The following is a 14433-nucleotide window of genomic DNA, read 5'->3' on the forward strand; positions in this document are numbered from 1 at the left end:
CCGGCATTGCGAGGTGTGTTATGGCTTTTTGCGTCTTGTATCTACTCAACTCAACTTATATTTAATCGATTAATATGACATTGAAAGATGACTTGGATGAAATATTCGATGACTACCAGTTCTATATATATGCGCATTCTGCTAATTAACGTCTGTCACTCTTTTTCCTCTGTCCATCGGCGTTGCTGTATTGCTATTTTCCCTGCCAAATCCAACATCGAGCCACTTGCCAGTATCTCCAAAATCGGCACGCTATTCCCCATGGTTTTGGATATCCAGTTTCGCAGCTCCACCGCCACATGGGAGTCCACGCCGTATTCAGAAACCGAATTAGAGGGGTTGATACTTTCAACGGCGATAGCCAGATGCGAAGCAATCTTCGCGCTGAGTGCGTCACAGATGATCGATGTGGCGTCGTCCATCGTTTTCGCGGCCTCTAGTCCATCCCGTAGTTTCTGCACGAAATCATCCCGCACGTCCATCTGGGTATCTGTTTGGTACTTGCGACGGAAATGGGAGAAGAGAGGCGCCTCAAAGTTTGCAAGTGACTCGCCTGCTTTCCATTCGCCCAGTCCCGTCACAATCTGCGAGTTTGTGTCTGTCGTCCGTGATTGGGAAATGGCGACTTGAACGAGTGATAGCAGTGTTGACGTTCCAGTGCCCTGGAACCCTTGTCTTGCCATCTTTGCTGCTAGATCTTTGTTCTCTGCCAGATACCCAACGTCAGTGATGGTCCCAAGATCCAGGGACACTGCTGGGAGACCCAGCGCATTCCGGTATGCGGCGAACGAGTCCGTGAAGGTGGACCCGGCGGCGTAGGCAGCTTGAGTTGCATTTCCAATAACACCGCTGATTGAAGACAACATGACGAAAAAGTCGAGGTCATGTGGCAGGTGTCGTTGCAGGTTCCATGTTCCGGCATACTTCGGGCCTAACACTGTGTTATAATCTTCTGCCGTCATTCTTTCGATGTGGACGTCCTGTATTCCAGTTAGCTGGAACCATCTTCACTTCGCCGTACTCGCAGCTTGCTTGCCTTTAGAATCATTGCTCCATGGATTACTCCACGCACTGGAGGCGCACAGCGGGAGGTGTCAATGACCATTCGCTGGGCTTGTGTCTCATCCGATATGTCGCACGCATGCACCATCACTTGAACCCCCTTGTCTTCCAATTCCTTGACCGTTGATTTGGCATCTTCTTTTGCCAAGCCGCTTCGGTTAACAAACACCAAGCTCCGAGCGCCATGCTCCGCCATCCACAAAGCGATTGCACGTCCGATGCCTCCCAGGCCACCAACCAGAAGATATGAGGCATCGCTTTGGAACAGTACCGGAGAAATCTTCGGAAGGGTTGCCTGGACGAAATCAGAACAGGTCTGTCGGGGTTCGAATAGATCATACCTTGACAATATCGTCAGCTCCTGCGGTCACTACCACATGCTTTTCTGTTGCAATTGCATCTATCGCCTCTTGGACTATGTCAACTGTGTATACAACTGTCGAGGATGGGCCCCGGAGTCTTCCTTCACGGAATAGACGAAAGACCTTAGACCATATCTGGTCTGCGAGGTCGCCTCGCTCCTTGCGAAGCTTGAACAGATTGAAAGTCGAAAAAGAAATATTCTTCGATAGACAAGGCGTGTCTTGATGCGGCGTGTCGTGCCTTCGGAGCTGAACATATTGACCAAATGAAGCGACACATTTGAGGAAGTCTTGCTCCTTGACATCATCAAAGCTGATCACCACGCTGGCCTTTTTCCCTCCTGTCAATCGCAAGACTCCTCGAGCAAAGTCGTCCATGTCTTGAATGAAGATCTGCTTCTCTGGAATGGCAAATCTGCTGGATAACAGTGTCCTCTGATCGGGGTTCTCGACAATCGCAAAGATCTGGGCGTCTCGCAAGCGGCACATTTCAACTATTGCCTGCCCACACCAACTGGCTGCGTCATGGACCAGTATCGCATCATTCGATTCGATCCGGGACAGATAATCGACTGTATAGTATGCAGTCGAGTACGCCACCGGCAATGCCGCCGCCAGTTCGAATGGCATATCGTCGTCGATCTTCTGAAACGCCGAGGCTCGGTCGTGGTAATAGCTTCTTGCTGTCCCAACCCCAAGACAGACAACACGATCCCCCACAGAAAATCCATGAACCCCTGCGCCCATGTTGTATACGATTCCACTGCATTCCAGTCCTAGATTTGATTCTGATTCAACATCATCGGAACTGTTGGGAGCATCTTGTTCACTGAGGCCAAAGGCATGGACTTCAATTCCAATGTAGCCCACAGGGAGTTCGCTCATCTGCGTATCAGGTACAATAACGAGCTGTCTATCGGTTTTTGGGACACGAACAGGCTGGTCGCGGTCTCTGAAAAGTTGCTCCACAACGGTTGTTGGCTCGCTAAATGCCCTGATCTGTTGGTTGTCCTTCACACTTTCCGTGATTCGCGGAATTAGGACTGAGCCATCTCTCTCGGCATATTCTGTGTCATTCCCTGATGCATCTTCGGAGAGGAAGCGTGATGCGACGAGATCTCCAATTATCTCAGCGGCGCGCTTCTTAGACAGTTGATTCTGAGAGTCGAGATCAAGCGTGATGATCGGACTCACGCCCGACTCAGATCGTGCTGTTCTTGCGAAGCCAGTAGCCAACCCTGCTCGTGGGTCAGTGGGCTTAATTGCGCCCCCTCTGGTTACCCACAAGACCCCGGCACTGCGGAAGAATATATCCTTGACCTTTGCTAAGGTACCTTCGTCAAAGTGATCTAGCAGAGGAACCTGCAAATCGCTGAGAACAAGACATATTTGGCCTTCTGCTTGTGCGTGAGCAATGTCAGTGACAGTCACTTCGAATGACCAGCCCACAAGGCGCCCTTGCAAGATATCAACGGCAATACCGCAATCTTTCTCTTCTCGTATGATCAAAAGCTTTCTTCTGGGTTGTCTATGAACGCGATGAGGCTTGGAAATGAACAGCCGGGAACTCTCTTGCTCATTGAGACTGAATATATCTGGGTCGGTGAAGTGTGCCTCGCGAAGCATTTCATTCCATTGGCTTTCATTCCAGCCACCTCTATCACTCAAATGAAGCTCGTCCGCAGATAAGCAGTGTAAAGCGCCCAACAGAAGAGCATCCTGCACATTGTGTGTGCTGAGTAGAGGGTCAATCACCATTAAAGTGCCCGACTCTTTGAGGATAGTATGAATCGAAAGCAGTGTTTGTCGAGATGAACGCACTGAGTACAGCCCATCTGGTACAACAACGACGTCGTATGAATGATCACTTAGTCCTTGCTCGGGGAGATTGCGCTCCATATCCAACCGCTTGCACTCACTCAGCTCTGCCCATTGCTCCAGAGATTGGCTGGTGTGGTCGAGAATCGATTTATCGCCATGAACGAATGTATATTTCGAGCAACGAGGAACGGCAACACCATTGACAAGACGTTCTAAGAAGGTCTTGGCCACTTGGCCTGTTCCAACTCCAATCTCGAGGATGGAGAGGTCCGGCTTCTTGTGGCTTATCAAATCAAGGTATTCGACGGCTTCTTGGTATCCCAGGCCATTTGAGAGATTTTCCCATAACGCATCCCAAAGATGGGGGTTTTCCATCAAGCTGGCAACCTTGCCTTTCTGCAAAATAAGATCGAGGTTCTCGCCTATAGTGCATATAAGCTCCCCCAGAGGTCCAGATGACCGAACGTTTTCAATCGAAAGGTCGTGTGCATTTGCATGAGATGTATCATACATCTGAAGACCACTTTTGAGGTAATTAATGTATGCCGAAGAGGATCTAGGGCCCGGCTTTTGTTCGCTTGGCTCACTGGAGTCGCCGAGTGCACGTCTGATAAAATATGCGGCACACGCCTCATGATCCTTTCGTGGCGCTGATTTCACTTTTTCGTATTTGTGTTGCGGAAAACACCGTGAGATATTCTCCTGCGAGAGAAATTCTGGGTCTGCCTTCCAGTCGATCCTGTAGGCTATGCATGTCTCCTTTGCCCTATTAGTATCCCCCGACTCCTGCTCGAGTCGTTTACATCGCAGCCCACTTATTAGTATACTCGAGTCCAGCCCGCACTGCCTGTCGTTGCAGTCTACCACAGCGATTGATGCGAGGACGTCGCCCCGAGACCCCTGTCGGACATGAGTGCAGATACTCATGACCTCGCCGGCTAATGCATTCAACCCGGGGGACACGTGCATCTCATCGATTGAAACTGGAATCGGCGGACCATTCTCGAGGCCCATATTTGGGGGTAGAGCTGCGAAGACACTGTGGAATATACTGTCCAGAGTACATGGATGAATCAAAAAAGGATACTGGAATGACATGGGCATCACGGCTGCTGTATTCGGGATGGTGACCTCTGCAAAGCATGCACCATCCTGGCTAGCGTGCGCTTCAGTCAAATTGGCAAAACACGGGCCGTACTCCAAGCCAATATTATGGAGCCTTTCGTACAGTTGCTGGACGTTCACCGCTGATATTCCGTGAACTTCTGTACCGGAAGGGATCATGACAAAACCGTCTGCATCGTCGCTGGTAGCTTCATCAGTTAGGCTGAAACTGCTCTGCCTCCCAACTTGGCCTGTGCAATGCTCGGTCCATCTGTTGTCTTCCGTCACAGAGTAAATGTGGAACTGGTACATCTGACCTAGTCCTTTCATTGAAACTTCCTTAGAGTCACGAAGTGAAACCATAGTTTCGACCGCAGATAGCTCATTAATCACTAGAGCAGATTTGATCATGACGTCTCGCAAAACAAATGCGGAAACATTGCCTTCGCCTTGTGTGAGCTGCCTCAATGCCTCAATTGCCATGGCTATGTAGCCTGCGGCAGGAAACACAATATTCGATTGAATTCGGTGCTCGGCCAACCACGGCACTTCTGACACTCGAATGTGGTTCCGCCATCGGGGCTCAAAGGGGCATGATATATTGTCGGAGGCACCGAGTAGATCCGTGCGGGCATATCCTCGATTTCGATACATTTTGCTCAACCGTGGCTCAGCCCAGTATGACCGGGTGTGATTCCAGGGATATGGTGGCAGATCCACAAGTAGTTGTGGGGGTCTGTGGTTTTGGTTCTCTGTAAAATTGATAGCGTTCAAGTCGAGTGGGTAGCTCAGCGAGGCTAGCGTCGCGGCAGCATTGAGAACAGTCGTGACTGCATTGCCCTTGCGCACTAGCGCGCTTGCATACACGATTTCGGCGGTATTTAGTTTTGTATCTGCCTGGAAAATCTGTCTAATAGGGCCGCAGAGTGCCGAGTGCGGTCCAACTTCCAGAAGACAGTCCACATTCACCTTGCGTGCCGGATTTCTCTTCGTCCGCTTTGCGGTGGCTCCTCCTATGCCGCCGCGCTGAGTGCTTGTTTCAAAGCACAACACCCTTAATGAGTCTGCAAACTTCACTTTCCCGAGCAGGTTGGATACCCAGTATCCAGGCCCTAGTTCTTGCGCTTGAATTTCTGTTCCATATACCGAGGAAAAGAAGGACGGTAATCGATTCTGCACTGTGTGCCCTGGGGTATCTTCATCCCTTCGGGGCTTGATGTGTCTCAGGGATTCCAAGTACTCATTCTTGACGAGTTCCATTTGATGAGAGTGATACGCAACATCCACAGCGAGCCGTCGAGTAAAGGTCGACTTGTCCTTGAATATTTGCGCCAGTTCATCGACTCCGGCAATATCGCCAGACACAGTAACACTAGAAGGACTGTTAACACATGCCACAACGACTTTACCTGAGCTGAGATTGTTGAGATAGTGTTGAACGTCGTTGGCGGGCATTCCGATTGCCATCATGGCCCCCCGCGCTTGGTGCTCTGTTGATATCTGACTGGCTGCAACGCCCCGATAGTATGCCACTGCCATGGCATCTTCCATACAGAGCGCACCTGCGGCATATGCAGCGGCAACTTCACCGCTAGAATGGCCCGTGACAGAGTCTGGGTATATCCCCCAGGAGGCAAAGAGGTCAACAAGAGCAATCTGCAGTCCTGAACACACGGTTTGACTAAGAAGCGGATGGCTCAACTCGGAGTCCTCGGGGAGCTTTGAGATTTCCTCTTCATATCGGGGATTTCATGTTAGTGTGTCGAAAAGTCATGGAGATCAAAGTGGACTGCATACCGTGCACGGTAAACGATGCCCCTATGCGAGCGAGATATCGATCAATTCGTTCAATGGATTCCCGGAATACAGGATAGGCTTGAAGTAGTTCCTTGCCCATGCCCGCCCATTGAGCCCCCTGCCCTGTGAAGACGAATCCGAGGCTGGGTTTGCGCACTGCACTCCTCACCTTGACACTGGAAGAGAGTGATGCGGCGATATCTGTAATGGAATGGCCTGCTACGGCTGCCTTCCATAAGAATTTTGACCGGTGCTCATTAAGAGTAAACACAAGGTCATCCAAAAGGCTTTCCTCATTGTTGATTGTATTTCGTTTGTCGGATACATATTCTTGGAGCTTCCGAATCTGCTCCCGGCAGGATCGCTCGTCAAACCCTGATACTAGCAAAAGTCGACCTCTGGGTATATTTGAGTTGGTAGCGATGTCTTTCGCTGATAATTGTTGGTGATAGGGACTTGAAATTCTTCGAGAACTTCCGTTCACACCGCGACTGGTGAGATAACCGTGGGCATCTTCCACAATGACGTGAGCATTGCTTCCTCCATATCCAAAGCTATTTATCGACACTCTATGCGGCTGGCTGGTCTTCCATTGCTCAGGATTCAATTGAACCTGTCATTGTCAGTTGGCTTACTGGCAAGCGTCGGCAGGCACGCAAACCTTGAGCTTCCATTCATCCAGTGGAATGCGAGGGTTGATGGTTTCAAAATTGCGATTTGGGAGAAACATGCAATTCTCCAGCATCAAGACTGCTTTAATCACACCAGCCAGGCCACTCGCCCCCTCCAGGTGGCCCACATTGGTCTTGATAGACCCTATCCGCAACGGCTGATCAGGAGGACGGCCAGGCCCAAACACACGAGCTATTGCCCCGATCTCGATGGGATCGCCCGCCTGTGTCCCTGTGCCGTGTGCCTCCACAAAGCCCGTATCTTTCGGGCAGAGGCCAGCTTTGGAATAGACGTCACGGATTAGGGCCTCCTGTGCGGTTGCACTGGGAAGTGTGATTCCCGGGGTTCGCCCATCCTGGTTGGATCCAGTGCCCCGAATAATGGCTCTGATTGTGTTCCGATCTCGGATTGCATTGGCTAGTGGCTTGAGGATGAGACATGCGATTGCCTCGCCTCTGGCATAGCCGTTGGCTCTGGCATCGAAGGTATAACAGCGCCCATCTGGGGACAGAAACCTGCATCATTTCAATTAGCCCGGTTTGGAGAGCACAGACCCTTCGGACATCCGCACTTCATCATGCTCATTGTGGACATAAACTCATGGCTGAGAACAAGATTCACCCCAGCTGCGATAGCGATGGATGCGTCACCAGTCCGGAGACTTTGGCATGCTAGGTGCAATGCAACCAAGCTGCCAGAGCAGGCCGTGTCGACGGTGACACTTGGCCCCTTCAGGTCAAAGAAATAGGAGACCCGATTTGCGGTCATCGCGCGGGACTGTCCGGCATTTGTGCATTGGTACATGGGGACACTCTCTGGGTCGCGCAGGAGAAGATCTGTGTAGTCGGCGCAGAAGGATCCAACAAAACACGCGGTCTTGCTACCCATGATCTGGGCCATGGGGATGCCCGCTGTGAAAGTTGAGAATCGGTTTCATCATGATGGCTGGGGCGAACCTACCACTCTCGAGGCCTTCATATGTCACTTCCAGTAGAAGTCGCTGCTGCGGGTCCATAGCCTAAGAAGATGCCGTGTTAGACAGAGGCTCTCTAGCAGAAATACTCCCCGGACCATACCGCTGCTTCATCGCTTGTCATGTTGAAGAATGGCGCATCGAACAATGAAACGTCTTCATCAAGGAAATGACCACCTTCAATGTTTATCTTCATTTGTTTTGTTAGCCTGTTGATTGATACCCAGGCGGAATTAGATCTCACTGTGCCATGCCGACTGTGATCTGGATGATAGAAGGCAGTATCGTTCCATCGTGCAGCAGGAATAGGGCCCCATCCCTCTCCCCTTGCGAGTATCATCTCCCATAGCTTCTCGACGTTCGTTGCATCTGCCGGCCCCCGAAATCCCATTCCCACAATAGCTATCGGTATGCACGAATCCGAGTCCAAAATCGACAGACCATCTGGAGATGCATCTTTGAGGCTATGATTGTGTTCATTTTGTGGCATTCTGTCTTCTGTTGCAGGGTCAACGCGGCTGGCTTGGGTGGGTGGTGAGTCTGTTGTCATTGTTTGAACGTCATCAATGAGAAGATAGCGATGAGAACCAACAGGGAGGCCAAGGAAAGCTATCAGTATGTCTGAGAGTATTACTACCAGATGGCCTTTCAGTCCTCAAGAGTAAAGCTTGCATTCCTCGAACATTTCAAGGTATAGCTACTGCGGAGATGTCTCTCGGTTCTTTTGCAAAGGGGTATATCCCCCCTCTTCCTTGTTAAAATAAGTTGCCGTTAAGGTGACAAGCGGTTAAATACCGGGATTAGCTGGATTTTATGCTGCAGCCTTGCCCCTTTCCAATTAAGCCTCCAATGAGCCCACCTTTCTTTCCAACCCATGTCTGTCCAACCTCCATACCCCATGTCAGCAGATCCCCAACGCCAGGATAGCCAGCTTGCGAATAGCAGCAGCCAAAACAGTAATGTTCTTTCGGTCATTGGGAATATCATGACCCTTCCCGTGTACAACGAACGTCGCTTGGCGCGGATCACAGATCCGATGGAGAGCCATTGAGTAGTCAAACAACGGATCCTTCGCGCCGGCAATGTTCACGCAAGGAATGCGGATATAACCCTCGAGTCCTTCCTCAATGACCGGGTCCTCTCCTGGGTTCATCCGGAATGGGGGAAGGGAATTGACAAAGATAGCACACCGAAACAAGGGCGGCTGGTGCGGATACATCTTGGCGTGATGGATCAAGAATCCAGCCGTCAGTGTGCCCCCATGTGAGAAGCCTAAAATGCCGTCGAACGGGCCGTCCAGGGCGATCGTCTCGTACAACTGCTCGTATGCCTCGAGAATATCGGACTCGTCCCTGTCCTCGGGAGAAAAGGTCCGTGGGAACCGGTAGTAGCTGTAGTACGGGCCGTCGTAGTACCCAGCAATGCCGGGTCCTGGATCGGAGTCGATGTCGCCTTCGAGAAACGAGAACGTCGCGGTGTTATCTCGTTGCAGGTCGCCCATCAGGCCACCTGGAACCTCTGTGAATCACTTTCCCACTAAATGTTTGGGCCATGCCTACTCAGCTGTGACTGTAAAATCTGTCGAAGGTCAGCATCTGCCCCGAGAATCAGGACTCGTAGCTACCGACCTTTTGATTTGTTCCCCATCCATGGAGACACAGCAGCCGCAGGGGCATTTTGGGGTCCGTGGTGCAGGATATCACAAAAGATAAGAACCTCAAAAAGTCGCCGGTTATATCCCAGGACAGAAGGATGAGTAGAGGCGGATGGCTGGGCCACGATGCTCCAGTCTGTTGATGCATTTTATGTTAACCTGGACGCCCTCTTTCGCCCTCTTTCGTGAGGACGGTGCTTTCGCATCCTTGTCTCGACAGCATGGTTGAAAAAGTCCCCGGGCCAGAGATATTTATTTGGTGTTGCCTGGCCCGCAAGGGAGTTGATGCTATCCGAGTTGCACAGCACGGTAATGCATGCATCATTTGGTTTCATCGAGCTGCGAGTTTGCCATGGTGTTCTTCGGGGCCATCGATGCGCGTTATGAGAATTCACCAACACCTCAGGCATCTATCTCGACGCCGGAATATTGAGGCCATGATGGCGCCGAGGTATCCGATGACGTAGGGCATCGCACTCGATCGCGATTGACTTCTTCGGCTTCGTCTGCCCCCAACCCGAGGGTCACCTGGTCATCTGGGGGGAAGTGACGATTTACCCCTTGTTTATTGCTCAGTGACCTCCTTCATCTCTACTGATCTACGGATATTTACTGCCAATCAATCATGCCGTGGTCTTTCGCCCTCCCGCAGCCTATCTTTGCGTCGCCGTTTTTGGCGGTCGCCACGCCCATCGCGACAGGGAATGTGGTGGCCCTCCTTGTCAACCGTAAGAGATAAGACTCGCTGGGTGCATCCCAGCACTAACGCATGTCATTTTCTGCAGGGAATAAAACCCAGGCCACCTATCGCTCGCTCCGCCAACCGCCATTCCGTCCACCAGGATGGCTCTTCCCGCCCATGTGGACCTTGCTGTATGGATTGATGGGTTATGCCTCGCACCATGCCACTGTGACCGCGTCCCAGTCCTTAACGCTGGCCGTGCGGGACGCCAACCACAGCGCGCAGACTCTCTACACCTCGCAGCTGGTGCTCAATTTCATGTGGATGCCCCTCTTTTTCGGATTCGGCCGGCCGGCCACAGCGCTGGGGGATTTGGCTCTGCTGGCGGGCACTGTCGGCATGCTCATGGCAAATTGGTGGAAGGCCGACCGGACTGCGTTCTGGTTGATGGTTCCCTATTCGGCCTGGCTGGCATATGCCACGTATCTCAACACTGGAGTGGGGATCCTGAACAACTGGGCTCTCCCTGAGAAGAAATCCGAGTAGAGAGAGAGAGAGAGGTTCGAGACAAAGAGATGACCCTTTGATTGTCTTCCTTTGCTTTGTGTTTTGTGTTTGCCTGGCGCCCAGACCATACCTTGCCTAGAAATATGAAATCATCTACTTGATCAACGCGCGACTCAAGATCCAATTCTCGGCCGCAACCCTCAGGATTGGGTCCACTTTGGGGTCGAAGAGTGGCGAGACTGCCAACCTCCAGGGCGGTTCGTAATGATGTTCATCCGCGTTCCTCCCTGTTTGCTGTGTGCGGTGGGTCCAGCTTTTCTATCAATAAACTGGGTTGGTCTGTTCGAGGTCTCCCGGCCCAGACCTGTCGCAACATGAGCCCATCACAGTGGATCATTGCGATGCCAATATTCACACTCCTGCGAGGGATTTCCTGGATTTCCACTCCACTGCAAGCTCAGGAGGTGGCTGCCACTGTGCCAAGTGACTGGGCGTGGGCCCGAGATCGTCAAGGGTAGACTGGATGCATTCTCAGGGGAAAAGAAATGATTATGGAAAAGATAACGCGCGGTGACCGGTGAGCCATCCACGGGATATGAGTGGTCGCTGTGAGATGTCGAGAGAGAGATATGGGAGAACTAGCTTCGTTGGATAGAAGATCAGCCAAGTCATGGAAGAAACACACGGATGTCTCGGCCTGACTGTCATCCTTTGCCACCACGACCCACCCCTTGGGCCGACAGAAAACATACGCCCGTCTAGAATTCTCCGGGCGCGCAAGCTCAGGGATTTTCACAGAGGGCCATGGCGCGCGTCAGGTAGGCAGGAAAACCTCTGCGAATCAGAAAGTCCCGTGATGGCATACAGCTTATCAAGATGACTTGAGGGGCGCTAGAATGGGTGGAAGACGAAGATCTCCAAAAGACCCAGAGATTGAAAGAACCATAAGTCTGGTGGGTTGCGCGCCGTGGTTCTTTGCTCTTCTCCCCGGGAACTCATTCGTTGATTGTTCGCCTCTCTCTATTTTTCTTTTCTTTTGTTTCTTTATATGGCTTAATATCTTGATATCCTTTTATTCCCTGGTCTTCTTTTCTTCTGTGATCAGGCAATTCCTGTCGGTCGTTTTCTTTTATCTCTTCTTCTCTACTACATCCCTCTTCATTGTTTCTCATGTCGGATCCAATCCACGCTCCACACCCCAGTCCCAGTGAAGAATATACCGAATTCCCTCTGCCCGGCAACCCTGGCAGTCGCGAAAGCCTCGAGCGCGAGGACACGGCCGATGTTCATCAATATGACGCGGGCCCTCCCTCGCCCGAGCCTCGAGTCCGGTCGCCCCGAGTGCGATTTCACTCGATCAGTCGATCCAACAGTAACCAATACCTTCAGCCAGAGGACTCACATCGCATCTTTTCCGATCAATCCGACTTGGCAAATCGCCCACTATTGCCCGCCGCACAATTGAGCGATGTATCGCTGTCCGGGAACGTAACCCCGCCGGCCCCCACCTACGCTCGCCACGGCCTCGCCAGCGCGCACACCCCGGAGGAATTGAATGCCACCGACCCTGAAAAGCAGGCAGAGCTTGAGCGGACGGGCTCGACGCGCGAGCGGTTCAAGGCTGCGGGCGAGCTCCTCCGGCAGAAGACCGTCCGTTTGACGGAGCGCCTCGGTCGCCCGCCGGATGAGGGGGAGGCGCTCAATGCCTCGATCCTGCCCGATGATTTCGAGGGTGGTATTCCAATGGAGGAGGTGCAGGCCCGCCGAGCCCGTCAAGATGCAGATCGCCTGCGTGCGCTCGAGAGCGGCGAGGAACTGCTCCAGCCTCCGCCCAGTGCCGAGGCCCATCGCCTTGTGCGCGGTATGACCCAGGCCCAGGAGAATCTCCGGAAGCGTAAGCCCCGCGGTGCGTATCAGCGCTCGGGGCAGGCGACGCCAGAGGGACTCCTGCGCGACTTTGCTACCCGGCGTCGGTCCAGTGGCTTCGGCGGCGGCAGTGGCATTCTGTCCCAGTTGCTGAAGCTACAAGCCAGCCAGACTGCGGGCTCGTCGCGCCCTGAGAGTGTGATCACGGATGACTCGGACAGCGAGACTCAGGTGTCTTCGGGGACTACCACCCCGAAGAAGGGCTCTCTGTCGCCGTCGATGCCGACCTCCGGCGCCGCGACCCCACGCAAGGAGAAGATCAAATGGTACAAGAAACCCGCTCACCGGTCCACCTCGTCGCTGGTCGACGCCTCTATGAACCTCAGCCGCCCGACGTTACCCGCGGCCGCCGCGGATGCGGTACATCCGGGCAAGAAACCCAAGAAGCCAAAGCGCCGCACCCGCCTCGAAGACGAAATCCGTGTGACTGTGCACATCGCTGAGATCCTCGCTCGGCAACGTTATATTATGCAACTGTGCCGTGCCCTCATGCGCTACGGCGCCCCGACCCATCGCCTCGAGGAATACATGCAAATGACAGCGCGTGTCCTCGAGGTGTCAGGTCAATTCCTGTACCTTCCGGGATGCATGATCATGTCTTTTGATGACCCGACAACCCGCACGGCCGAGGTCAAACTCGTGCGCATGGTCCAGGGTGTTGACCTTGGGCGGTTGGCCGACACGCACAATGTTTATAAAAATGTCGTCCATGATCTGATCGGTGTGGAAGAAGCGACTCAGGAACTGGACGAGATCATGCAGCGTAAACCGCGGTTTAACAAGTGGGTTCTCGTCTTGATGTACGGCCTCGCCAGTGCGACTGTTGGACCCTTCGCCTTCAAGGCCCGACCTATTGACATGCCCATTATCTTTTGTCTTGGTGCGTTGGTCGGGCTGATGCAACACGTCCTGGCACCTCGCTCTGTCCTCTACTCCAACGTCTTCGAGGTTACCGCCGCCGTGCTGACCTCGTTCCTGGCGCGTGCTCTGGGTAGTATCCGCGTTACTCGCAATGGGGTCTCGGAGGAGCTGTTCTGCTTTTCGGCTCTAGCCCAATCCTCTATTGCGCTTATTCTTCCTGGTTTTATGGTTCTGTGTAGCAGTCTGGAACTGCAATCTCACCAAATCATCGCTGGCTCGATTCGTATGGTGTACGCCATCATCTATTCGCTTTTCTTGGGCTACGGCATCACAGTCGGAACCACTGTCTACGGTTTAATGGATGCCAACGCAACCTCCCAACCGCAATGCAAGAATCTCGAGGTGTATGGATCGGAATGGGCACAGCAATTCCCTTTCGTTGCCATCTACGCCGTCTTTCTTGCCATCGTCAACCATGGCAAGTGGAAGCAGATGCCAGTCATGGTGTTTATTGCCATTTCCGGCTACATCACCAACTACTTCAGCACCAAGAAGCTCGGCTCTCAGTCTGAAGTGGCGAATACCGTCGGCGCCTTTACCATCGGTGTACTGGGAAATTTGTACAGTCGTCTATGGCACGGCCACGCCGCGACCGCCATCTTGCCTGGTATTTTCGTGCTCGTGCCGTCCGGTCTCGCCTCTAGTGGTTCCTTGCTGGCCGGTCTCAAATATGCCGACGAGGTCCGCAAGAACCTCAAAGACTCGGGCACCAGCTCGGGCACGAGCAGCATGTCCGATGTCTCAGTGGCCAGTCTCGGTTTCGGCATGATCCAGGTCGCCATTGGAATTACTGTTGGTCTTTTCATCGCTGCTCTCATCGTCTACCCCTATGGCAAGAAGCGCACTGGTCTGTTCAGCTTCTAGGGTGACTTTTTTTAACTTTTTGGCATATTACACTATCTGACGTACATGGTTTTTTCTTTGTTGGTTTTGTCTCTGGTTCTCATCTTTT

The 14433-nt window shown here is 52.6% G+C and overlaps 4 protein-coding genes across 4 annotated transcripts; 2 read left to right on the plus strand and 2 right to left on the minus strand.

Annotated features, from left to right (window-relative positions):
• Positions 1-155: 155 nt before the first annotated feature.
• On the minus strand, positions 156-8341 carry NUU61_009472 (putative polyketide synthase; the record flags this gene model as incomplete). Its single annotated transcript, XM_056659997.1, has 8 exons — positions 156-980; positions 1073-1357; positions 1404-6082; positions 6147-6759; positions 6808-7333; positions 7390-7729; positions 7779-7836; positions 7895-8341. 8 exons carry the CDS (start codon positions 8339-8341, stop codon positions 156-158), a joined length of 7773 nt encoding a protein of 2590 aa, XP_056508290.1.
• Positions 8342-8692: 351 nt separating this feature from the next.
• Positions 8693-9467, minus strand: NUU61_009473 (putative DUF341 family oxidoreductase; the record flags this gene model as incomplete). Its single annotated transcript, XM_056659998.1, has 2 exons — positions 8693-9300; positions 9416-9467. 2 exons carry the CDS (start codon positions 9465-9467, stop codon positions 8693-8695), a joined length of 660 nt encoding a protein of 219 aa, XP_056508291.1.
• Positions 9468-10070: 603 nt separating this feature from the next.
• NUU61_009474 (TspO/MBR family protein) lies at positions 10071-10673 on the plus strand (the record flags this gene model as incomplete). The annotated part of the gene is made up of 2 exons (XM_056659999.1): positions 10071-10173; positions 10231-10673. 2 exons carry the CDS (start codon positions 10071-10073, stop codon positions 10671-10673), a joined length of 546 nt encoding a protein of 181 aa, XP_056508292.1.
• A 1131-nt stretch (positions 10674-11804) lies between these two features.
• Positions 11805-14345, plus strand: NUU61_009475 (threonine/serine exporter family protein; the record flags this gene model as incomplete). Its single annotated transcript, XM_056660000.1, has 1 exon — positions 11805-14345. One exon carries the CDS (start codon positions 11805-11807, stop codon positions 14343-14345), a length of 2541 nt encoding a protein of 846 aa, XP_056508293.1.
• Between the last annotated feature and the right edge of the window lie 88 nt (positions 14346-14433).

Source organism: Penicillium alfredii (assembly GCF_028826965.1).
Source record: "Penicillium alfredii strain IBT 34128 chromosome Unknown utg000011l_segment0_segment0, whole genome shotgun sequence".
Classification (NCBI taxonomy): Eukaryota; Fungi; Ascomycota; class Eurotiomycetes; order Eurotiales; family Aspergillaceae; genus Penicillium; species Penicillium alfredii.